The sequence below is a fragment of the Gorilla gorilla genome, chromosome 9 (genome assembly GCF_029281585.2).
Source record: "Gorilla gorilla gorilla isolate KB3781 chromosome 9, NHGRI_mGorGor1-v2.1_pri, whole genome shotgun sequence".
In the NCBI taxonomy this organism is placed as follows: domain Eukaryota; kingdom Metazoa; phylum Chordata; class Mammalia; order Primates; family Hominidae; genus Gorilla; species Gorilla gorilla.
In genome coordinates, this window is record NC_073233.2 from 53,629,228 (window position 1) to 53,651,840 (window position 22,613).

A 22,613-nucleotide genomic window follows, 5' to 3' on the forward strand; every position below is an offset into this window, starting at 1 on the left:
TGGATCTTCCAGAAGTGACCTGGTCAGAGAGCTTCTTGCGTCTCAGAAATGAAGAAAAGGCACAGGAAACAGCACTATCAGTCCAATAGGAAACAGCACTATTCATTCTCTGGGAGCTGCCCCAGCCCTATTCTGGGCCACAGTCTAGAACTTTCTTTTCCAGCTCACAACCTGCATGTAGCTCAGGTCCCTGGAGACCCCAGCCCAGCTGAGGGAGAGCAGTTTCCTGATTCATGTGACAAGCAACTCCCTTCCCACCACTCCCCACTCCCTCCCAAGTACAGACACCCTTCCGTCCTGCTCCAGTTGAAAGGGTGACGATTCCTGAAGCATTCTGTCTGAGTCTAATGGTGGCTCTAGCCAGACACAGGGAAATGTGGCTGGCTGGCTGTTGGGTGATCCAGTTCCTTGGGAGCCAATGTTTGTACCCCTGGTATTAGCTGTTTTTCCCGCTAAAATAAGCACTGAGAGGCAAGACCGTGTCCCTCTGAGCTATTTGCCAAAGACTTCAGGCTGGAGGAAAAAGAACACGGCTTGATAGAAGTGCAAGGCGGATCCAGCACCAACTCTGCCATTTTCTAATCCTAGGTCCTGAGTGAACACTGACTGCCAGTTTACATCTCAGGTGTGTAGGGAGCGTGGAGGAGGCAAATCCTGTTTGGAGAAAGCCAGTGTCCAACACAGCACTTGGTAAACATCAGGCATGGGAATGCTGAGTGACAGGCACCACGGGCCATGCTGAGCCCCACTCGCTCATCTGGCTGGGGTCATCAGAGGGAGGCCCAATCCAGGATCTCCTGTCCATGGGCTGGGGAGCAGCAACAGTCAGGAGCGAGGGCCCAGCCCACCTCCCCTAGGAGGTGGAGGGAAGGGGGCTGAGTGGTTGTCAGGCCTGGTCCTCCCCATCTGCGACGTGGCGGTAGCCAGGAGGCTGGGCCTGCATCCGGAAGAGGACGGTGAGGAGCAGCACTATGAGGAGGAAGAGGATGGAGCCACATACAGCCAAGGCCACGATCACCTCTGGGCATGGGGGAGGCAAGAGAAAGGTCATGTCAGTGTTCCATCATATGCCAGGTACTGTTCTGACATATAGGAGATACACAGAGGTGGCCAAGACAGAGTCCCTGCTCTCATGGAGTTTACATTCTAGGAGAGGGGATGTAATAAATAAGCAAATGGGCTGGTCACAGTGGCTCACGCCTATAATCCCAACACTTTGGAAGGTTGAGGTGGGCAGATCACCTGAGGTCAGGAGTTGGAGACCAGCCCGGCCATCATGGTGAAAACCTATCTCTACTAAATAAAATTGGCTGTGCGCAGTGGCTCACACCTGTAATCCCAGCACTTTGGGAGGCCGAGGTGGGTGGATCACCTGAGGTCAAGAGTTTGAGACCAGACTGGCCAATGTGGTGAAATGCCATCTCTACTAAAAATACAAAAAATTAGCTGGGCATGGTGGTGCGTGCCTGTAATCCCAACTACTCGGGAGGCTGAGGCAGGAGAATTGCTTGAACCTGGGAGACAGAGGTTGCAGTGAGCCGAGATCACGCCACTGCACTCCAGCCTGGGTGACAGGATGAGACACTGTCCCAAAAAAAAAAAAAAAAAATTAGTAGTGACAGGTCAGTGATGAATGTGATACAGAGAGACAAAGCAAAGTAGGTCAGCAAGGAAGGCATCATTGAGAAAGTGAGAAGTTTAACAGAGACCTGGAGTCAATGAATGACATACAACAATCTGAGAAGAGTATCACAGGGCAGAGGAGACAAAGGAAGGGCAAAAGGCCCAGATGTGGGGATAAGCCTGGCACATGCTAGGATCATCAAGAGTCAGTCTCACCAGAGCAGAGTAAGCAAGGGGCATGTAGGAGATGGGGCAGGAGACCAGATGGAGTAGGGCCTAGAAGGCCATGGTGAAGAACTTGGATTTTACTCTATATGTGATGGGAAGCCACTAGAAAATTCTGAGAGGACAGTAGTGTGAACTGGTTTACATTTTTTAAAAGTTAACTCAGTCGGCTGCGGTGGCTCATGCCTGTAATCCCAGCAATTTGGGAGACTAAGGCGGGCGGATCACGTGAGGTTGGGAGTTTGAGACCAGCCTGACCAACATGGAGAAACCTCGTCTCTACTGAAAATACAAAATCAGCTGGGCATGGTGATGCATGCCTGTAATGCCAGCTACTCAGGAGGCTGAGGCAGGAGAATCGCTTAAACCCGGGAGGCGGAGGTTGCAGTGAGCCGAGATTGCGCCATTGCACTCCAGCCTGGGCAACAAGAGCAAAACTCCATCTCAAAAAAATAAAAAAAGTTAACTCTGCTGTGTTGAAAGACTAGTAGGGACAAGAATAGAACCAGAAAGAACTAGGAAGCTTTTCATTCGGTCAAGCAAGAGCTGACGGTAGATTGGACTGTGGAGGCAAGAGCACATATTAATATTTGAAAGGTTGAGCTGATCTGGCAGTGGGCTGGATGAGGGGTATGAGAAACGGTATGCAGAATGACCCCAAGGGTTATACTGTGCCACTAGGTGACTCGGCATTGACTGAAACAAGGAAGCCTGGAAGAAGAGCAGCTGTGGAAGGAAAAGCATCTGGTTTTAGACATTGCAACTTTGAGATGCCTTACTTAACATGCATGTAGAGATCTCAAGTTGGCAGCTGGATATGAGTCTCTAGCTCAGAGAAGAGGTTGTGAATCTGTGAGTCAGGGCGTAAGGACAGAAGTGGGCATGGAGATGGGCATAAAGTCATGAGGCTGCATGAGATCACTTGGGAGTGTGCACAGATGGGGAAAGCTCCAGGGATGAGTCCTGGGTCATCCATTCTTTAGTGAGGAAGGGACGCCTGAAAGTCAGAAGCCAAGAAAGTGTTTCAGGAAGGGATGACCAATTATGTAATGCTGCTGAGAGGTGAGAGAAGCTAAGAATTAGTCACTGGCTTTGGTAGGAGGTCACTGGTCACCAGACAAGTATGGCTTCAGGGTAGTGGAAGGTGACACAAGACTGTCTAATGTGAGTCTAAGAGAACAGGTGGTGAGGGATCAGAGCCAGATTCTAGGCAGCTCTTTCAAGGATTCCATTCTGAGAGGGAAGAGGCTGGTGGCTGGGGAAGAGGTGGCTCTCAGAGGTCATGGATGGGCTTTTGGGAGGGAAGTGATCCAGTAGAGAAGCAGAGGTGTCAGAGCTCCTTGCAGAGATGAGGAGAGAGAACCCGAGTGCGGGTGGAGAGGCCACCCTAAGCAGTGGCTTCCCCCAGCAAGTAAGCTGGTGGAGCTGGTGGTGGGAGAACGAGCCAATTCTCTCTTGGCTCTTATTTTCTCGGTGATACAAGTGAGACATCACCCGAGGGTGAGAAGTGGGGAGAAGGTATAAAGCAGTCTGGGGTCGGGGAGGGAACTCCTAGCAAATGCAGTCAAATGGCTGGAAGTGCGACAGCTCTTGAGATGTGCGGATGTGAATTGCAGGCTGGTCTAGGGCATGACTAGCAAGGAGGCCAGTGACAGCTCACCTGTGTCTGCAGGACCGCTTGCCAGCTGGCACTCCTGCTGCCAATCCTTGGGCACGACGGGCTCTGTGAGGCGAAGGAAGTCCTGCAGTGGGCAGCGGTGAGGGCAGCCAGGCAGGCTGAGCGGCCAGGGGGCCTTGTCACTCTCGTTCCGAAAGTACATCTCCACTGAGAAATTCCTGAGGGTCGACAGGAAGCAACATGGGAGCTGCTCAGCCTGCCCGTCATGGGGTCCTTGGGCTGCCCCGAGCCACCTCCTGAGGGCCCCCCTCCAGAGGACACTGCTAGCTCCACTCACCCAGAATCTTCCTGGTACAGTTCAAATATGTGGCAGGAGGCGTAGGGGGCTTGTTCACCATTGTAGACGTCCAGTGCCATTTGCAGGGCAACCAGGGTAGTGTCGTGCTGCGGGGGAGAGGGGCTGCCCGTCAGCATTGTTCCCCACACCCGCAGGAACCGAACAGAGAAGAAATCCAGCTCCTTGCCTGACACAGCACGCTAGGGAGCACAGGCACTCACCGCAGAGTAAACCAGCAGCTTGGGGAGCTGGGAGGTGGTCGCCATTAGGGTCAGGTTCTTCCTTATCTGAGCCAGCAGGACTCCTGAAGGAGAAAAGTCCCCGGTGTTGCTGGCTACAGCCATCTCTGCCTTCTAATTAGACCTATCTATGCTCCTTTCACCCTCTGCCAGGCCTGGGCCTCATCACCTACACGGAGAACTCTTTAGTGTCATAGGGACCATGTAAGAACTCTGTGGCACCCCTCCTCTCTAAGAACTGTCAAATGTACAGAAGGAAGCAAGACAAAACAAGATATCTGCCTATATTTCAACACGGATGTAGAAACCTGCCTGTGTTTACAGAAGCACTTCAGTTTGAAACAAATGTAAACTTAAGATTGCTTCAGAGTACACAGCGGGTGGGTCCGTGCCCGGGTAACTACCATATGCTCTGAAAACTGAGATGTCAAAAAGGTGTGACAGCAGGCATGCCCTTAGGTGCTCAAATGAGGAAGCTGGCATGTGTGTTACTCTCAGCCTTCTCAAAATGGCCCCCAGTGGTTCTCTTGGGGCAGCTATTCATTTAGGAGAGGGAGGGTCTTCTGATGTGGGTGAAACTTAAGAACACGAATGGCAGGGCTGGGCGTGGTGGCTCGTGTGTAATCCCAGCACTTTGGAAGGCTGAGGCGGGCAGATCACCAGAGGTCAGGAGTTTGAGACCAGCCTGGCTAACATAGTGAAACCCTATCTCTACTAAAAATATAAAAATTAGCTGGGCATGGTGGCAGGCACTTGTAGTCCCAGCTACTTAGGAGGCTGAGGCGGGAGAATCGCTTGAACCTGGGAAGTGGAGGCTGCAATGAGCCGAGATCGTGCCACTCTACTATAGCCTGGGTGACAGAGCAAGACTCTGTCTCAAAATAAATAGGCTGGGTATGGCGGCTCATGCCTGTAATCCCAGTACTTTGGGAGGCCAAGGTGGGTGGATCACCTGAGGTCAGGAGTTCAAGACCAGCCTGGCCAACATGGTGAAACCCCGTTTCTACTAAAAATACAAAAATTAGCCGGGCATGGTGGCTGAGGTCAGGAGTTTGAGTCCAGCCTGGCGAACATGGTGAAACCCCGTTCCTACTAAAAAATACAAAAGTTAGCCAGGCATGATGGCATGTGCCTGCAATCCCAGCTACTCAGAAGGCTGAGGTAGGAGAATTGCTTGAACTCAGGAGGCAGAGGTTGTAGTGAGCCAAGATCGAGCCATTGCACTCCAGCCTGGGTGACAAGAGGGAAACTTCATCCCCCCGAAAAAAATAACAATTTTTTTAAAAAGAATATGAATGGCAGAAAAGGAAGAGAGGTGGGGAAATTTGGTGACTAGCGGCATGAGGAGGGGGATTTGGTTTTGAAAGAGCAGGGAGTGTTTCAGTAGAGAGGGAAGTGTGTGAGAAGCCCCCACAGCAGATTTTTAACGCCTTAGGGTCCTGAGGAGTAGAGTGACATGCTGTCCTTGTCACTCACCCCCCTGAAGCCGGGCCTTCTCCGCCTGCTGGTAGATTCCGAAGAGGAAGCGGAAGCTGAAGTCCTTTAGCCGGCTGAGACGCTGCATGGTTTGGGGTGAGGCCCAGGGCGGCAGGCGCAGCCCATGCGTTTGCTGTGTATCGCAGTGGGCAGGTTAGCGCCCCAGGCCTAGGCCAGCCTCTCCAGGGGGCAGCTCTCTTCCCTAGTGGGAAGGTGCCTGTGTGTGTGAGGGAGGGAGAGGGGAGAGAGGCAGAGGGGCTGGAACCAGTAGACATGGCAGGCGGTGTGGATGCTTCAGGGCACAGGAAAGGAAGCTCAGGCACAAAAAGTGAGACTCAGCAGAAAGGAGCTCTGGGTGGAGAGCAGCAGGGACTGCTGACAATTAATAAACCATTTCCCACTCTGAGGATCTCTGTCACCCGTGAGGGAAGTTCCCGTGTTTCACAAGCACAGCCTCCCTGGACCTCCCCAGGGGCGTGACGGTATCAGGCACTGTGTTCTACCGTCCTGGTGACCTGGGCCTGCTGAGAGGGAAAAGAATGATTACAGTGGGCACCCTAGTGGGCTCACCTCACAGAAGAGTGTGTCATAGACATTCCAGACGGTCTCCAGTGTCAGGTCTGTAAGCCCTGTCTCGTTGGCCACCATGTCCAGAAATTGCTATGAAAAATGGATCAGGGTCTCAGTCTTGCTCTGGGGAAAAGACAGCATGGTGAGCTGCACCTCTGCCCCCACTCACTGCATTCCGAGAACTCTCATTCTGATACTCTGGTGTCTGCCGGGTCTCGTTCTGCAGCTGCTCATAACGGGGACATGGGCCCAACGGGAACTTCAGCAGCTGTAGAGCGAAGCGGGGAAACAGGCAGCGGGAAAAGGAGGCTGGCATCAGCAGGCCCACGGCCAGAGCTGTCCCCTCACCACCCCAGGGAAGGGCTGGCCACTCTCACCCTGTCCTCAGTGATGGGCACAGTGTGCACAGGGATAGGCTGCCACGAGATGTTCGGGTTGAAGCGCTGCATCCCGTTGGGAGGGAAGAGTCCAGCCAGGTTGGCCTCAGCACTCATGAGAGTCCGGTCAAAGTCTGTGCTTCGCACATAAACCTGCAGAGATAGCAACACAAGTCGTGTGTGTGTGTGTGTGTGTGTGTGTGTGTGTGTGTGTGTGTGTGTTGGGGAAGTTTTGGTCACCCTGAAGTGGAGCCTTGTATGTATGTGTGTGTGTGTGGTGGGAAGTTTTGGTCACCCCAAAGTGGAGCCCCGGGGAGAACCTGTTCCTGATGGTCACCCAGCAAACTAAACCTACCATACATCTGGCCCTCACCCTCCTCTGGCCTCTGGCCTTCCCCATCCCCCAAACACTCCACTGGGGGTTGTCACCACTCTGTGAAGAACTCTTGTGGGAATGGCCTTAGTTGAAATGCCCCTTCCAGTCAAAAGTGCTGAGTCAATCAGTAAGGCTCTCTGGTCTGTCTGGTTTCATAACAACACCTCTCCCCCTGTCTAGATCAGGGTCCTTGGGGCAGAAACTGGCGGGAGAAAAAAATAAGATAAAGGGCTGGGCCTGGTGGCTCACACCTATAATCCTAGCACTTTGGGAGGCCAATGCAGGAGGATCGCTTGAGGCCAGGAGCTCGAGACCAGCCTGGGCAACATAGTGAGACCCTCTCTACAAAAAAAAATTTTTAAATTACCCAAGTGTGGCGGGCACTTGTAGTCCCAGCTACATGGGATGCTGAGGCAGGAGGATCACTTGAGCCCAGGAGTTTCAGGCTGCAGTGAGCTATGACTGAGGCATGTGCTACAGTTTGGGTGACAGAGTGAGACCCCTTTAAAATATATGTATATATTTTGGGCCAGGCACGGTGGCTCATGCCTGTAATCCCAGCACTTTAGGAGGCCGAGGCAGGCGGATCAGCTGAGGTCAGGAGTTCAAGACCAGCCTGGCCAACATGATGAAATCCTGTCTCTACTAAAAATACAAAAATTAGCCAGGCATGCTGGCACACACCTGTAATCCCAGCTACTTGGGAGGCTGAGACAGGAGAATCGCTTGAACCTAGTAGGTGGAGGTTGCAGTGAGCCAAGACCATGTCACTGCACTCCAGCCTGAGCAACACAGCAAGACTCTGTCTCAAAAAAAAAAAAATTGTTTTTGAAGAGCTTATTCAGAGATAGTGGCTCATGAAAAGGGAGGAGGAAACTGGGGAAGGACAAGCTCAGGACAGAGCTGGGCCTTAAGAGAACAATAACAATGTCTAGGGATTCTTGATACGGCTGAGGCTGACAGTGGTAACCAGAGGAACAGCTTCCCCCATTCCTGGGGTGGGGCGAGGACTCAAGGAGCAGGCACACTCACCAGTCCTCCCTGATGTGCCCTAGGAATATAGCACGACCTGGCGCAGCAGACAGGGCTCAAAGACCTCATCTTGATCAAGAAAAGACAAGCCCTATCTACGCATGTCTTCCCCGCTGTCTTTCATCTTGGCCCTGTCTGGTTTATCATTAGATACCCCCACAACATTCTAAGCTCCATGAAGACAGAGATCATATCTGTATGGTGCACCACTGAATGCAAAGTGCTAGCACAGTCCTTGGCCTTTAATAGGTACTCAATAAATGTCTTGGATGGAAAGCCTGTGATTTCACGGTCAGAAACCACTTTGCCAGGCCCGCCCTTAAGTCCGAATTTGGATGCTTAATCAAATTTGCCTCTTCCCAGCCAAGCAGGGGCAACTCAGCTCCTAGGGCTTTGTTCCACACAGCTCTCAGATGTCTTTTCCTGTAGTTGTGAGCAAAAATACAAGAAGGAGGCCAAAGTGCCCAGCCTCAGCCTTAGGCTCCCTGAGGGCAAAAGATGAGGGCAGCATACCCCATTCCCCTTGCCTCTGGAGCTCCCAACCTTACCTCTTGCCGGTGATAAGAGGTGTTTAGGAAGCCGTGATAGCGCTGCCGCAGGGCCTGGCCCAGCTCCCAGTGCTGTAGCATCCCCTCCTGTGGGCAAACCCAAGGGTTAAGAGGGTCTAGAGGGAAGGGGTGGCTTCAAGCCCCATGGGGTTTAGGCCCTGTTGCTTTCCAGGTTCACCCTTTGCTGGAGTCAATTAATCTGATCCCAGAAGTCTTTCATTAAGTGGCCAGTCATGCACAGCAATATCATGGGCACAGAGATTAAGGTTATGAAATCTGGTCAAAGTCAGCACCCATATGGGAAAAGGCAGTTTAGTAGGACCCCAAGTTTTGTAGACTGCTCTAGACGTCACTCATTCTGCAGCTCATCCTGAGGAAAGGCTGGCTTCTGACCCACCTTGGTTAACTGACCAAACCCCTGGGGCCATTCTTCTTCCTGATAGGGGTCCTTGGGATATGTCTTCACTGGTGAACGGTCTCCATGGCGGTACAGCTGAGAGAATAAAATGGTTTGCCTATAGGTCAGAAGCATCCCCTTGATAGGGACCCAGAGCCTACCTTTTGCCCCATGTTAGGGAAGGAAGTCTCATTCTCTCCGGGAAGCCTACTGGCTGCAAAAGACCCCAGCTAGGAGTCAGTCACTTCTTCCAGATTCCAGAGATTCTAACTTAGCTAAGCAATGCTACTGGAGACCATAGGCAAAGCCAAGGTACAGGTAGGAAGGGAAAAGAGAAGTGAAAGCAACGTATGTGGTGGGGACAACTGGGGAAAAAAGATAACCAAAGGCTTCTTTAGGGATGAGTCTTAACCATTCAACCACTTCCCTGTCTCAAGGCAGACTCACCCCGACGTATTCGGTCATCCTGACTCCCATAAGCCAGGGCTCCACATCAATCCTGAATCCAGCCTCCCAACTACCCAGGCCAGTCGTCCCCTCCTAAACCAGCTGTTCCTTCCCGAGATCCTCGACCTCCACCAGCTGGCCTTTGCCCTTTTAGCTTCAGGGAAGTCTTTGGTGACCCCATCTCTCATTACCAAGGTAACGAAGCGCAGACTCCGGGCCTGGGTGGGCGGCATCACCACCAGGTTCACGCCGAGAAGGAGCTGGAGGAGAGCCGCCCGGCTCCAGCCGGACCGCTTGCCCGCCATCACCGTTGTAATCTATGCAGCAAACAAGCTGGAACCCGCTGGGTGGCACCTGCAAACAGCCGCCCGGACGCACCCGTAAGGACACACGCCGGAAGTGCGTTCGCCGCCATCTTACTTAGGGACGAGCTGGGGTGCGGGGAAAAGGCGCAGTCTCGGTGGGATTGTGTGCAGGAGGGTCGCGGTCTGGCTGTGGCGGAGGAACGTAAGAAGGTAACGCGACCTGGCGCGGCAGACAGGGCTCGAAGACCTCATCTTGATCAAGAAGGCCATAAATTCGCGTTTGCCTCTGCTCGGAGAAATCCCTTACCAAGGTGGCGCTTGCAGTGGGCGGGACCATGTCTGGAGAACCAGCGTCCCCTCCAGGCTTGACCCCATAGCTAGATCGGGTGCAGAATTGAGGCGAGGGATGGGAAAGTAGAGGTCGCTTCTCTCCACGCACCTGCCTTTGGGGGGAGATTGAGCCCTGGCCCTGTTCTCCAGGAGATGTTTTGCTTGGGGTGCAGGACACAGTATGTAAACAACCCTTTGGACTCCGTGTGTCCTTGAGGTTGCCCCAGTCTAGCCTACCGTTCCTGCCCCGCACAAAGCTTTAGTAGCCCTCTCACTTTCCCTTCCAGTCCTTTCCCTGTCCTCCCTCCCCTCCACTTCCAAGTTTTAGTTAATTAGAGTCAAGACGTCATGTCATGCCTCTTCCCAAGGGAGTTGGGTTGCACAGGATGTTCAGACTTTCCAAACCCAAAGCACTGAATCCCTGGGGGAGGAATTTCAGACCAGTGGGGAGGTATTTTGAGGTAAGGGACAGGCGCATATCATAAAGTGGGAGTAGGTGGGGTTTCCACAGAAATCAATGGCCCTCTTGGCATTGACCATTAGGATTCAGGTGCAGCCAGTTTGGCCTCAGGACTTTGTGACTCCTGTGACGGTTGCAGAAGGTCAGAGCATAGGTCCTGGGGATGCTTTGATTCAGATCTGCCTACTGGAAGCAAATCTCCTCAGATCTTTGGGAAACAAAACTGATCAGGCTTGGCCTGGGCGCCGTGGCTCACCTGTAATACCAGCACTTTGAGAGGCCGAAGCAGGCAGATCACCTGAGGTCAGGAGTTCGAGACCAGCCTGGCCAACGTGGCGAAACCCCGTCTCTACTAAAAATACAAAAAAAAAAAAAAAAAATTAGCCGGGTGCGGTGGCGTGCTCCTGTAATCCCAGCTACTCTGGAGGCTGAGGCAGGAGAATCGCTTGAACTCGGAAAGCGGAGGTTGCAGTGAGCTGAGATCACGCCACTGCACTCCAGACTGCGCGACAGAGTGAGACTGTCTCAAAACAACAACAACAGAAACCTGATTAGGCTTGGTGTGGTGGCTCACGTTTGTAATCCCAGGACTTTGGGAGGCCAGGGTGGGAAGATTGCTTGAGCCCAGGAGTTCGAGACCAGCCTGAGCAGCTTAGGAAGATCTCCTCTCTACAAAAAAAAAGCTTAAAAATCAGCTGGGTGTGGTGGCACACACCTGTGGTCCTAGCTCCTCGGGAGGCTGAGGTGGGAGGATCACCTTGAGCCCAGGAAGTTGAGGCTGCAGTGAGCCATGATGGTGCAACTGCACTCCAGTCTAGATGACAGAGCAAGACTGTGTCTCAAAAAGAATAAAAGAAAAAAAAAGATCAGGATTATCTGTCTTTATTTTGCCCTAGGACTCCAGATTCAATTATTTATATATACTTCAGGATTTAAACTTTGCTTCCAGAGTTGTCATGGAGGAGGCCAAGAAGCAAATAGAGTAAGAGCCAAAGCCTGGGTAGCCAAACAGTTCTTAACCTTCTTATTTAATCACAAGCCCCTTTATGAATCACATGAAAATTTTGCACCTCTCCTCCAGAAAAATGTTCACACATATAAACACACACATGGAATTTTGCATATAATCCCAAATGGTTCACAAAGACCATTTATTACAGGTTTCATAAATCAGCATCTCTGAATACCTGATTTAACCTAGTCCTTTTACTTTACAGCTTAAGAAACAAACCTAAAGAGAGGAAGTGACTTGCCCAAATTCACAGTTTGGGCATGGGCACAGTTTGAGAATGGATTAAAAGTCAAGTTTTGGCCGGGTGTGTGCTCACGCCTGTAATCCCGGCACTTTGGGAGGCCGAGGCGGGTGGATCACGAGGTCAGGAGATCAAGACCATCCTGGCTAACATGGTGAAACCCCGTCTCTACTAAAAATACAGAAAATTAGCCGGGTGTGGTGGCGGGTGCCGGTAGTCCCAGCTACTCGGGAGGCTGAGGCAGGAGAATGTCGTGAACCCGGCAGGCGGAGCTTGCAGTGAGCGGAGATCGTGCCACTGCACCCCAGCCTGGGCGACAGAGCAAGACTCTGTCTCAAAAAAAAAGTCAGGTTTTGTGATTTTCAGTTAAATAGTCTATAATGGGCTGCTTCTTGCAGGCTACTCAAACTGCATTACTAAACTGTAATTGGTGATCCCGAAATACTTTCAATAAAGAGGTATCTGTCAAAAGAAACCTTTTCAAATTAGTTGGACTAAACGGGGCCTAGGCTGGACATGGCTCACACCTGTAATCCCAGCACTTTGGGAGGACGAGGCGGGTGGATCACCTGAGGTCAGGAGTTCAAGACCAGCCTGGCCACCATGGTGAAACCCCATCTCTACTAAAAATACAAAAATTAGCCAGGCGTGGTGGCGTGTGCCTATAATCCCAGCTACTGGGGAGGCTGAGACAGGAGAATCACTTGAACCCAGGATACAGAGGCTGCCGTGAGCCGAGATTGTGCCACTTCACTCCAGCCTGGGCAACAGAGCGAGACTCTGTCTCAAAAATAAAATAAAGGGGGCATGGGTAATTGGCAAAATGCTGCATATTAGTGGTAGTGGGAGGGAGTTGAGTGTTTTGTTTTAATGGGCCTCTTACTCCTTGCAAACTAGCCAGACCATTGTATTTTCAGAGTGTAAACCTTTGGCTCACCAAATTTCAGCTATCTCTCAAATTCAGCTTTTGCTTTTCTTCCCACTTGCTCAAATATGTCTATATTCTTTGTGCATGCAAGTATCCCACGTAGGAGGGATTGATGAAGCAGATACTATTTCAGTTTTTATAGGGAGAAACTATTCCAGGAAGGGTGGGGATTACAGCGCAAGTAGATAGTAGAGCCTGAAGCTGAGCCCTAGTTTCTTCACGCATTTGCCTTCAGCTTTTGCATTTTCTGCCAGATGATTCTGTGGTTCTTACACTTTGGTTCGTAACTACAGGTGCAAAAAAAAAAAAAGAAAAAAAAAAAAACACATGTAGATAGATGGATACGTGGGCCTATCCCAGATCAAATAAATCAGAATCTCTGAAGGTGAGGACAGGAACCACTACCATATTCTGTGTTGGCAGAAGCAAACCTAAATCCAGGTATGTTAGCCATTTTTTTTCCATCTGAAGAGGCAGTTTTTGTTTTGTTTTGTTGTTGTTGTTGTTGTTGTTGTTGTTGTTGTTGTTGTTTTTGAGATGGAGTTTTGCTCTTGTTGCCCAGGCTGGAGTGCAATGGCGTGATCTCGGCTCACAGCAACCTCCGCCTCCCGGGTTCAAGCAATTCTCCTGCCTCAGCCTCCCGAGTAGCTGGGATTACAGGCATGTGCCACCATGCCTGGCTAATTTTGTATTTTTAGTAGAGACAGTTTCTCCATGTTGGTCAGGCTGGTCTCAAACTCCCAACCTCAGGTGATCTGCCCATTTTGGCCTCCCAAAGTGCTGGGATTACAGGTGTGAGCCACCGCACCCACCCGGCTGTTTTTTTTTTTTTGAGACAGAGTCTCCCACTGTCGCCCAGGCTGGAGTGCAGTGGCACAATCTCGGCTCACTGCAAGCTTCACCTCCCAGGTTCACGCCATTCTCCTGCCTCAGCCTCTCGAGTAGCTGGGACTACAGGCACCTGCCACCACACCTGGCTGATTTTTTTGTATTTTTTTTGTATTTTTAGTAGAGACGGGGTTTCACCGTGTTAGCCTGACCTGGTGATCCACCCACTCGGCCTCCCAAAGTGCTGGGATTACAGGCATGAGCCACTGCGCCCGGCCCCAGCCGGCAGTTTTATATAATGGAGTGTATTTGTGATTTTTGTTTGTTTGAGCTTGAGCTCGAACTTTTGAATCAGCTAAACTTGTATTCTTTTTTTTTTTTTTTTTGAGACAGTCTCCCTCTGTCACCCAGGCTGGAGTGCAGTGGTGCAATCATGGCTCACTGCAGCCTTGACCTCCTGGGCTCCAACAGTCCTCCTACCTCAGCCCCCCAAGTGGCTGGGACTACAGGCAGATGCCACCACGTCTGGCTAATTTTTGTGTGCGTGTGTGTGGTTTTTTTCTGTAAAGGTGAGGTTTCGCCATGTTGCCTAGGCTAGTCTCAAACTCCTGGACTCAAGCGATCTGCCCTTCTTGGCCTCCCAAAGTGCGAGGATTACAAGTGTGAGCCACCACACCCAGTCTTATACCTGTATTCAAATTTGATATTTGCCCCTTGCTAGTAACTATCTCCTAGAGTTTACTGTGAGAATAAATGAAATAATGCATGTAAAGATAAATGTATGTAGTAGGGATGAAATAAATGTCACATCTTTCCTTTCTGCCTTCTGTATCATCTCTGAACTCAGGTCTGGGAATCCAGGTTTCTGGATTATTCTCTATGTTGTGATTGGAAGGTTGGGCAGAAGTCACTTGAGTAGATACGCAATGGTCTGCAAGATGATCCCCACACTTTCCACCCTTCCAGAACGGTGAAGGAGGGAACAAGAAGCAGTTGTCCTGGTCCATCCCTGCAGACCTTACCCTGTGGCCTGCTTCATGGGAATGAGTACTTTCAGGGGAGTTAGCCAGTACTACCTGTGACCATGGCTGGTGAATGCTCCTGTTTCTGCTTCAAGTTTCTCCTTGCTGTGAGAAGAAACCTGTGGAGGTTCTGGGGGGCCAGATATGTGACTTGGTAGATCCCCGAGTGTGTTCCCAGAGACATTGCCTCCTGCAGGAGCCAAGGAAACATAGAAGAGGCCCATAGGACTGGGGGACTTTGGACCTAACAACTGCGGGCTGGTGGGACTGTGGCACGGGGGTGGGGCTGCCAAAGTGGGAACGTGATTCCAGCTGCTGATCACTTCACTGCTTGCCCTGGCTTGAAGTAAGTCTCAGTGGTTGGTCTCCAGAAACTCCATGGAAATACTGCCCACAGGTTTTGGTCTTCTCCCATTTTCCTCTACTTTTCCCTCTTTGTAGGGACGAGGGTTGGGGTTTCTGAGCAGTTGAAGTCCTGGTTATAATTCCTCCTAAACAGGAGACCCTAGCCTGCCCACCCCCACTCCCGCAAGATGGGGCTCGTATGTGGTCCTGGGTCCTGGGAAGCCACCTGTGGGGAGACTAGGTGTCAGGGGAGGGAGTTGAAGAACAAAGTGGATGAAAGAGGCTTCTCCCAGCTCCCAGAAGATAGGGCACCAGGCCCCAGACCATTGAGTCCTGAGTTTCTTGAAACCAGGCATCTCTGTGACATCTCTGGCTGCCCTGCTGGGCTGGAGCTTCTGGGAGCAGGGAGGTAGAGGACGGAGCTGGACTGGTGATGTGGGTGCTGGGACAGAATAGTGCCAGTCTCTCAGTGACTAGAGTCCCTGGTTTCTGCTTTTCCAGGACAGCTGGGGCCTTGTGAAAATCAGAGAGGGAACACATGCGAGAGGAATGGAGAGCCTTGTGCTTGTGACTCAGAGATACCCAGACCAGGGTGGGGGCCTTGGGAGGGGACGACCTTGTGATGAGGGGGAACAAAAGCAAAAGCTGGAGGCAGAAGTCTGAGATGGGGGTGTCACAGGGGCTTTTCTGAAATGTGAAAATGAATACATGGGCAGATTTTGCAACAGCACCCAGCCTGCTGTCTTCTCACACTCTGCTCCCCAGCCCCCGCCTGTTCCCCCTCTCCCACCCTGTGCTTCCTCTCATCTTTCACCAGGCTCCTCTTCTGCCTCAGCCTTCATCTTTTTCTCATCTGGTTCCTTCTGTCCTATCCACACCCCCTGTCCACTCTTTCCCTGTTTCCTCTGTTCTCTTCCCTGGTGCCCTGTTCATCTGTTTCGGTCTCTTTGGCTGCTTGCCCTGGCCCCCGTCCTTCTATGCTTTAATGTGGGGCCCATGGGAACTGGAGTTCATAGCAAAACAGGAAGAGCCGGTGAGCAGGAAACTGGGAATGGGGCAGGGGGTGAATGACCAGCAGTAACCTCAGCAGCTCGCCTCCCACATCTGGACTGGAGCATCTGCAGGGTTCTCAGCCTCTCCCCTGTAGCCCACCAGCCCTGGCTGCTTCCATTCCAGCACTTCACTGGCCCAAGATGCAACAAGACAAGATTGTCCTGGTCTCTGACACAGCAAAGGGACTGGAGTGAGGACATCTGGGTTCTGATCCCAGCCCAGCCACTAACTGTGTGGTCTTGGAAAAGGCCCTCACATGAGTTTCAGTGTTCTCTGTCAAATGGAGCTCGGGTTACTTACCCTCCTTTCCTCCCAGGGCTGCTCTAAGGACCAGAAAAGATAGTGAAGGGTTTGTGCTGTGTATGGAAACAAGTACAAAGTTCAAAATCCACCAAGTTAAAGCAATGGGAAGACCTACAGCTGAAAGAACTGGGAGGGTGATGATAACTCGTGCCATTTCTCAAACACTTACTATGTGCCACACGTTGTGATAGACTCCTTTCTTTCTTTCTTTCTTTCTTTTCTTTTCTTTTCTTTCTTTCTTTCTTTTTTTCTCTCTCTCTCTTTCTTCTTTTTTTTTTTGGAGTTTTGCTGTTGTTGCCCGGGCTGGAGGGCAATGGCGCGATCTAGGGTCATTGCAACCTCTGCCTGCCAGGTTCAAGTGATTCTCCTGCCTCAGCCTCCTGAGTAGCTGGGATTACAGGCATGCACCATCACACCCGGCTAATTTTTTGTATTTTTAGTAGTGACGGGGTTTCACCATGTTGGCCAGGCTGGTCTGGAACTCCTGACCTCAAGTGATCCATCTGCCTTGGCCTCCCAAACTGCTGGGATTACAGGCATGAGCCACCGCACCCAGCATGATCTGTAGTTTCAATCCCACAACAACCTTGTGTGGTAAAAATTACTATTATCCCTATTTTATTTATCTATCTTTCTTTTTCTTTTTTTTTTTTTTTGAGATGGAGTCTCAGTCTGTCACCCAGGCTGGAGTGTGGTGGCACGATCTTGGCTCACTGCAACCTCCCAGATTCAAGTGATTCTCCTCCCTCAGCCTCCTGAGTAGCTGGGATTACAGACCCGCATCACCATGCCTGGCTAACTTTTGTGTTTTTAGTAGAGACGGGGTTTCACCATGTTGGCCAGGCTGGTCTCGAACTCCTGGCCTCAAGTGATCCACCCGCCTAGGCCTCCCAAAATGCTGGGATTACAGGCGTGAGCCACCACGCCCGGTCTATTTATTTTTCAACACACCATTGCTGGCTCAACTATTCTTATTTTAAAGATAGGGAAACAAAGATTCAGAGACATTAAGTAACTTGCTCAATCAAGATCACATAGGTAATAAGAGGTTTAGGATTTGAACCCAAAATCTGAGCCCAGAGTCTGAACGCTAAATCAACATGCTGAGTTGAAATTGACTACAGCAGTTGTGATGACGTGTGCCTGTAATCCTAGCACTTTGGAAGGCTGAGGTGGGAGGATGGCTTGAGCCCAGGAGTGTGAAGCCAGCCTGGGCAACATAGTGAGACCCCACCCCAAAAAAGGTAAAAAAAAAAAAAAAGAAAAGAAAAGGAATAATAAAAAAAATTGACTAGGGCTAACAAGTACGGGATAGACGAGAATAATATTTTTCTTTTCTTTTTTTTTTTTTTTGAGACAGAGTCTCGCTCTGTCGCTCAGGCAGGAGTGCAGTAGCGCAATCTCGGCTCACTGCAAGCTCCGCCTCCCGGGTTCACGCCATTCTTCTGTCTCAGCCTCCCGAGTAGCTGGGACTACAGGCGCCTGCCACCATGCCCGGCTAATTTTTTGTATTTTTAGGAGAGACGGGGTTTCACGGTGTTAGCCAGGATGGTCTTGATCTCCTGACCTCATGATCCGCCTGCCTCGGCCTCCCAAAGTGCTGGGATTACAGGCGTGAGCCACCGCGCCCGGCCGAGAATATATTATATTTTTCTTGTTATTCATTCAACAAATAGGAACACAGTACCTACTCTGTTGCCACATCTATGCCAGCCCTGTTTCAGGGGTGTTGGGGGAGATGAAATCAATAAAATATGATGTCTACTTTCAGGGATGGATTTCATGCCCCAGGCAGCAGAGTAGGAAGAATGACTATAGTTTCAGTAGCTGCTGGTTGGAGCCTGCCATCACTTCAGATGGGGTTGTTCCCCAGAAGAAGCAACCCGCATACCTTCCCAGGTCCATCCTGGGCTGCCACCTGAGTTGCCTGTCTTCCTTCTGCCACCCCCACCCCTATCCCAGGCCTGCCATTGCTCATAGCAGATTTCCTATCAAAGGCTCTCCTGGCCTCCTCTCTTATCTGTGGCCCCCGCAGGGCACCCACTTTCAGAAACTCCCTGGAAGGCCCAGCACCTGCCTCTCTCCACCCCTGGATTTCTACCAGCTTGGCTGAGGCCTGGGGCTAGTGGGGAGAGCTTCTTGGCCTCTTCCCAGAGGCAAGGGAGGAGGAGGGAGGCTGGGAAAGCCGCTGGGGCTCAGTGTCGCAATTCCGGGCCGTGCTGGGACCTTTGCTCCATGCGGTGCCTATGGAGGGGAGGGAACACGATTCTGGAGGCTGCTGGGATTGGGGTGGGGGTTCCTGGGAGGCAGTCCTTTTGCAAGAGCTGCTAAGAGCGCTGGGTAAGGAGAGGAAGGGGAGAGACATGGAACTTGGCTGGTCTGCAGGGAAATGCCACTGTTTTGGCCGGGAGTAGGGGGGCGGGAGTGGCGGGAGAGGGGGTGGCCGGCTGGGGAGGAGCCAGCCTGGTGGAGAAGCTGCCCTGTGGGCGGGGGTGAGGAGGGGAGGGCTGTGGTCACCAGGCAGGAAGGAGGGGTGGCCTGACCCCTCGGCAGTCCCTCCCCTCAGCCTTTCCCCAAATTGCTACTTCTCTGGGTCTCCAGGTCCTGCTTGTGCTCAGCTCCAGCTCACTGGCTGGCCACCGAGACCTCTGGACAGGGAACTGCACCATCCTCTTCTCCCAGCAAGGGGGCTCCAGAGACTGCCCACCCAGGAAGTCTGGTGGCCTGGGGATTTGGTGGGTCTGCTCCGTAGCAGTGGCCTGGGGCTCTGTGTGTGTATCTGGGGTGGGGTCGGGGAATGTCCTAAGGATCTGAGAAGGGGGTTTCTGGGGAGAAGTGAGGGGTGATGGTGATGGAAGCTTGGGACAGGAACAGGACTCTGGGTCCCAGAATAACTCATGAAGGGCTCAGGGGAGGAGGTCCTCTATGTGAATTGGGGAGATTCTTGGAGACAGGTTTGTGCTGGGACCCTGGAAAGTGGCACGAGCGAGGTTCTCTAATAAGCAGTGTGTTTCACTGGGTGGAGTGAGCTGTCCTCAGTGTTGGAGTGAGGGGGAAGGGGCCCGAGAGAAGCAGGGCAGATGCACCCAAACATTCCCTGCTGGCCTGGAGGGGACTTTGGGGGAGAAAAGCCGGCACGGTGGCTGGGAGGCCAGACTTTGGAGTCAGAGGAGGGTTGGAGTCTTGACTCTACCGCCGCCTAACTGTGTGACCATAGTTACTTAATCTCTTTGAACCTCAGTTTGCTTATCTGTAAAATGAGTTTAAGAATAGTCCTGAGCCGGGAGCAGTAGCGTGCGCCCATAATCTCAGGTACTCAGGAAGCTGAAACCTGATTGCTTCAGCCCAGTAGTTTGAGGCGATAGTGTCCTATTATTGCACCTGTGAATAGCACTGAGTTCCAGCCTGGGCAACATAGAGAGACCCCATCTCAAAAAAAAAATTAATAGTTTTGACCTCAGAGGGATATTATGAGGAAAGTACATAAAGCCTTATAACAGGCTGGGCGCAGTGGCTTACTCCAATAATCCCCACACTTTGGGAGGCCCAGGTGAGAGGATCACTTGAGCCCAGGAGTTCCTAGACTAGCCTGGGCAAAATAGGGAGAACCTGTCTCTAAAAAACATAATAGTAATATAATAAAGCCTTAGTACAGGCTAATATACGGCAAGTAAATGTTAGCTGATATTGTTGGTATTGATAAAAGGGAGGATCAGGTGGAGAAGGGAGCTGAGGCCAGAAAGGAGCCCAGTTCTAGAAGAGTATAACCTGGGTCCTTCCTGCAGGACAGTGCCTTGGTAATGACCAGGGCTCCAGGAAGAGATGTCCTTGTGGCTGGGGGCCCCTGTGCCTGACATTCCTCCTGGTAAGCTTCATTCCATCCCTCTCCCCTGAGCCCAGACCGCAGGCTCCACGCCTCCTGTAGGAATCAGCCTCCTTCATTACCTGCCTTCTTCCTTCCTCCAGAGAGCAGTCCAGAGTCATTCTTAGTCGTGCTTGCCTCCCGCCCAGATCACCTCTCCCCTGGTTCCAGTGCCTGGCCCTTGTAGGCACCAGCCCAGTCCTCCCCAGTCTGGATTTGCTGCTAGAGAGTTGGCCAGCTGAGTGCTTACCCTGCTCTGGCTTTGAAGAGTTTTATCTGATCTCTGAAATGCATACACTCCAGCCCCACAAAGGGACAAGGATTAACATCTTCATTTAAGGTCCTGAGATGTAAGAAACTACAAGTGACTAGTCCTAGCTAGAGCCCACACAGACTCTAGGGTCCCAAAGCCTGAGCTGGGACTTTGCTGCCCTCTAAGGGTGGGGATAAGTTTGCAGTTTCCCAGCTAGGACGCTGGGCCGGAGCCGGGATGGGGCCTGAGACCCCCTTGTGCCTCTCTTTTGGAGCTCAGACTCTGCAGTGGAGCTGTGGAAGCCAGGCGCACAGGATGCAAGCAGCCAGGCCCAGGGAGGCAGCAGCTGCATCCTCAGAGAGGAAGCCAGGATGCCCCACTCTGCCGGGGGTACCGCAGGGGTGGGGCTGGAGGCTGCAGAGCCCACAGCCCTACTCACCAGGGCAGAGCCCCCTTCAGAACCCACAGGTGAGGAGCTTCTGGGTTTGGAGGAGGTAGGGGTCCAGATTCCAGGTCCTGGATCTGGAAGAGGTTCCCTGGGGGGTTTTACTTTATATATAATCTCATGGTTAAGTTCAGAGGCTTTAGAGCTAACTAAATCTGACTGATCTAAGTGTGAATTTTGTCTCTAGGCCTTTCTGAGCCTCACTTTCCTTGTTTATAAAATGGAAATAAAAATTATGGTTGTCATAAGGATCAGTGCATATAAAAGGCTTATACAGTACCTAGAACATAATGGCACTTGGCAAATGAGGGCTACTCTTCTCATAAAAGAGAGACTGGAGTTTGTATAATGAAGGGAATGAAGGTCACTGAGGGCCCAGGGCAGTGGCTGAGTCAGGGAGAACATGATGTTTTTCCTCGGGGGAGAGCGTTGAAGCACTTTCCTGTATCCAGAGATCCGTCCACAAAAGCGGAAAAAGGGGCCAGCCCCCAAAATGCTGGGGAACGAGCTATGCAGCGTGTGTGGGGACAAGGCCTCCGGCTTCCACTACAATGTTCTGAGCTGCGAGGGCTGCAAGGGATTCTTCCGCCGCAGTGTCATCAAGGGAGCGCACTACGTCTGCCACAGTGGCGGCCACTGCCCCATGGACACCTACATGCGTCGCAAGTGCCAGGAGTGTCGGCTTCGCAAATGCCGTCAGGCTGGCATGCGGGAGGAGTGTGAGTTTCTGGGGCTGGAGTGGGGAAGAGGCTCAGGGGAAAGAGGGGGCCAGGGTGTGACCCAAGACAGGTGCCTGAACTTGCAGGGGCTAACTGATCCCTAAGTATGGATTACAGTATCTTTCTTGACCGGGCGCGGTGGCTCATGCCTGTAATCCCAGCACTTTGGGAGGCCGAAGCGGGTGGATCACCTGAGGTCAGAAGTCCGAGACCAGCCTAGCCAACATAGTGAAACCCCGACTCTACTAAAAATACAAAAATTAGCCGGGCGTGGTGGTGAGTGCCTGTAATCCCAGCTACTCAAGAGACTGAGGCAGGAGAATCATTTGAACACGGGAGGTGGAGGTTGCGGTGAGCCAAGATCATGCCACTGCACTATAGCCTGAGCAAGTGTGAGACTCTGTTTCCAAAAAAAAAAAAAAAATCTTCTTGCCTTTACCCAGTGCTGTCTGCTTTTCTGGAGCCCCAAACCACCCCCTTTGCCCCATCCTTCCTTCCTGTCTTTCCCCCACCCCCTTGCCCCATCCTTTCCCCATCTGCTCCCTTCCTCATATTTGGCCCTGTCCTTAGGTGTCCTGTCAGAAGAACAGATCCGCCTGAAGAAACTGAAGCGGCAAGAGGAGGAACAGGCTCATGCCACATCCTTGCCCCCCAGGGCTTCCTCACCCCCCCAAATCCTGCCCCAGCTCAGCCCGGAGCAACTGGGCATGATCGAGAAGCTGGTCGCTGCCCAGCAACAGTGTAACCGGCGCTCCTTTTCTGACCGGCTTCGAGTCACGGTACTTGACACACCTGGGGAGAGGCGGCTGCGCCCAGATCACCAGGGGGCTTCTTGATGTCCGACTCAAAAGCGCTTTGCCTTTTCCCTCCTGGGTAGCCTTGGCCCATGGCACCAGATCCCCATAGCCGGGAGGCCCGTCAGCAGCGCTTTGCCCACTTCACTGAGCTGGCCATCGTCTCTGTGCAGGAGATAGTTGACTTTGCTAAACAGCTACCCGGCTTCCTGCAGCTCAGCCGGGAGGACCAGATTGCCCTGCTGAAGACCTCTGCAATCGAGGTGGCTGGAGAAGGGCAAGGGATGAAGGGAGAAGCAGAGTGGGATTATCTGTGGGAGGGGCCTCCAGACATCGAGCTGGGAGAACCAAATCTGCTGGGAAGCAGGGATGAGGGGAATCGGCCTCCCTGGAAGAGGCTATGCTCCAAGACCAGCCCTCCTAGTCCCCGTTTGAGGTTTGCTGCTTG

General features: G+C 52.0%; 2 protein-coding genes across 11 annotated transcripts in view; one reads left to right on the forward strand and one right to left on the reverse strand.

Annotated features, from left to right (window-relative positions):
• Positions 1–75: 75 nt before the first annotated feature.
• On the reverse strand, positions 76–9,607 carry ACP2 (acid phosphatase 2, lysosomal). Its single transcript, XM_004051040.4, has 11 exons — positions 9,457–9,607; positions 8,819–8,914; positions 8,422–8,508; positions 6,466–6,618; positions 6,258–6,356; positions 6,089–6,178; positions 5,519–5,651; positions 4,025–4,107; positions 3,804–3,910; positions 3,509–3,684; positions 76–1,020 (listed from the first exon to the last, which is right to left on the reverse strand). The coding sequence occupies exons 1-11, from the start codon at positions 9,568–9,570 to the stop codon at positions 887–889; spliced, it is 1,272 nt and encodes a 423-aa protein (XP_004051088.1). The 5' UTR covers positions 9,571–9,607; the 3' UTR covers positions 76–886.
• Positions 9,585–22,613, forward strand: part of NR1H3 (nuclear receptor subfamily 1 group H member 3) — a 19,985-nt gene continuing 6,956 nt past the window's right edge. The window contains exons 1-7 of one of the 10 annotated variants that reach the window (XM_055354889.2): positions 9,639–9,780; positions 18,694–18,863; positions 19,878–19,957; positions 20,487–20,675; positions 21,105–21,371; positions 21,942–22,150; positions 22,249–22,428. In XM_055354889.2, the coding sequence (XP_055210864.1) occupies positions 19,915–19,957; positions 20,487–20,675; positions 21,105–21,371; positions 21,942–22,150; positions 22,249–22,428 (888 nt within the window). In that variant the 5' untranslated portion in view covers positions 9,639–9,780; positions 18,694–18,863; positions 19,878–19,914. Of the gene's footprint in view, positions 9,781–18,311; positions 18,433–18,693; positions 18,864–19,876; positions 19,958–20,481; positions 20,676–21,104; positions 21,372–21,941; positions 22,151–22,248; positions 22,429–22,613 lie in introns of those variants that run through there. The other 9 variants (XM_019036435.4, XR_008669480.2, XM_019036439.4 and 6 more) reach the window with 9 other exon arrangements.

Excerpts from the sequence above, each read along its gene's own strand:
- ACP2 (XM_004051040.4), bottom strand. The coding sequence starts at position 9,570 with ATGGCGGGCAAGCGGTCCGGCTGGAGCCGGGCGGCTCTCCTCCAGCTC. Across the intron at positions 3,911-4,024 it reads AGCTGCTGGTTTACTCTGCG|CACGACACTACCCTGGTTGC; the intron begins GTGAGTGCCTGT and ends TCTCCCCCGCAG. Across the intron at positions 1,021-3,508 it reads AAGCGGTCCTGCAGACACAG|AGGTGATCGTGGCCTTGGCT; the intron begins GTGAGCTGTCAC and ends CCCCATGCCCAG.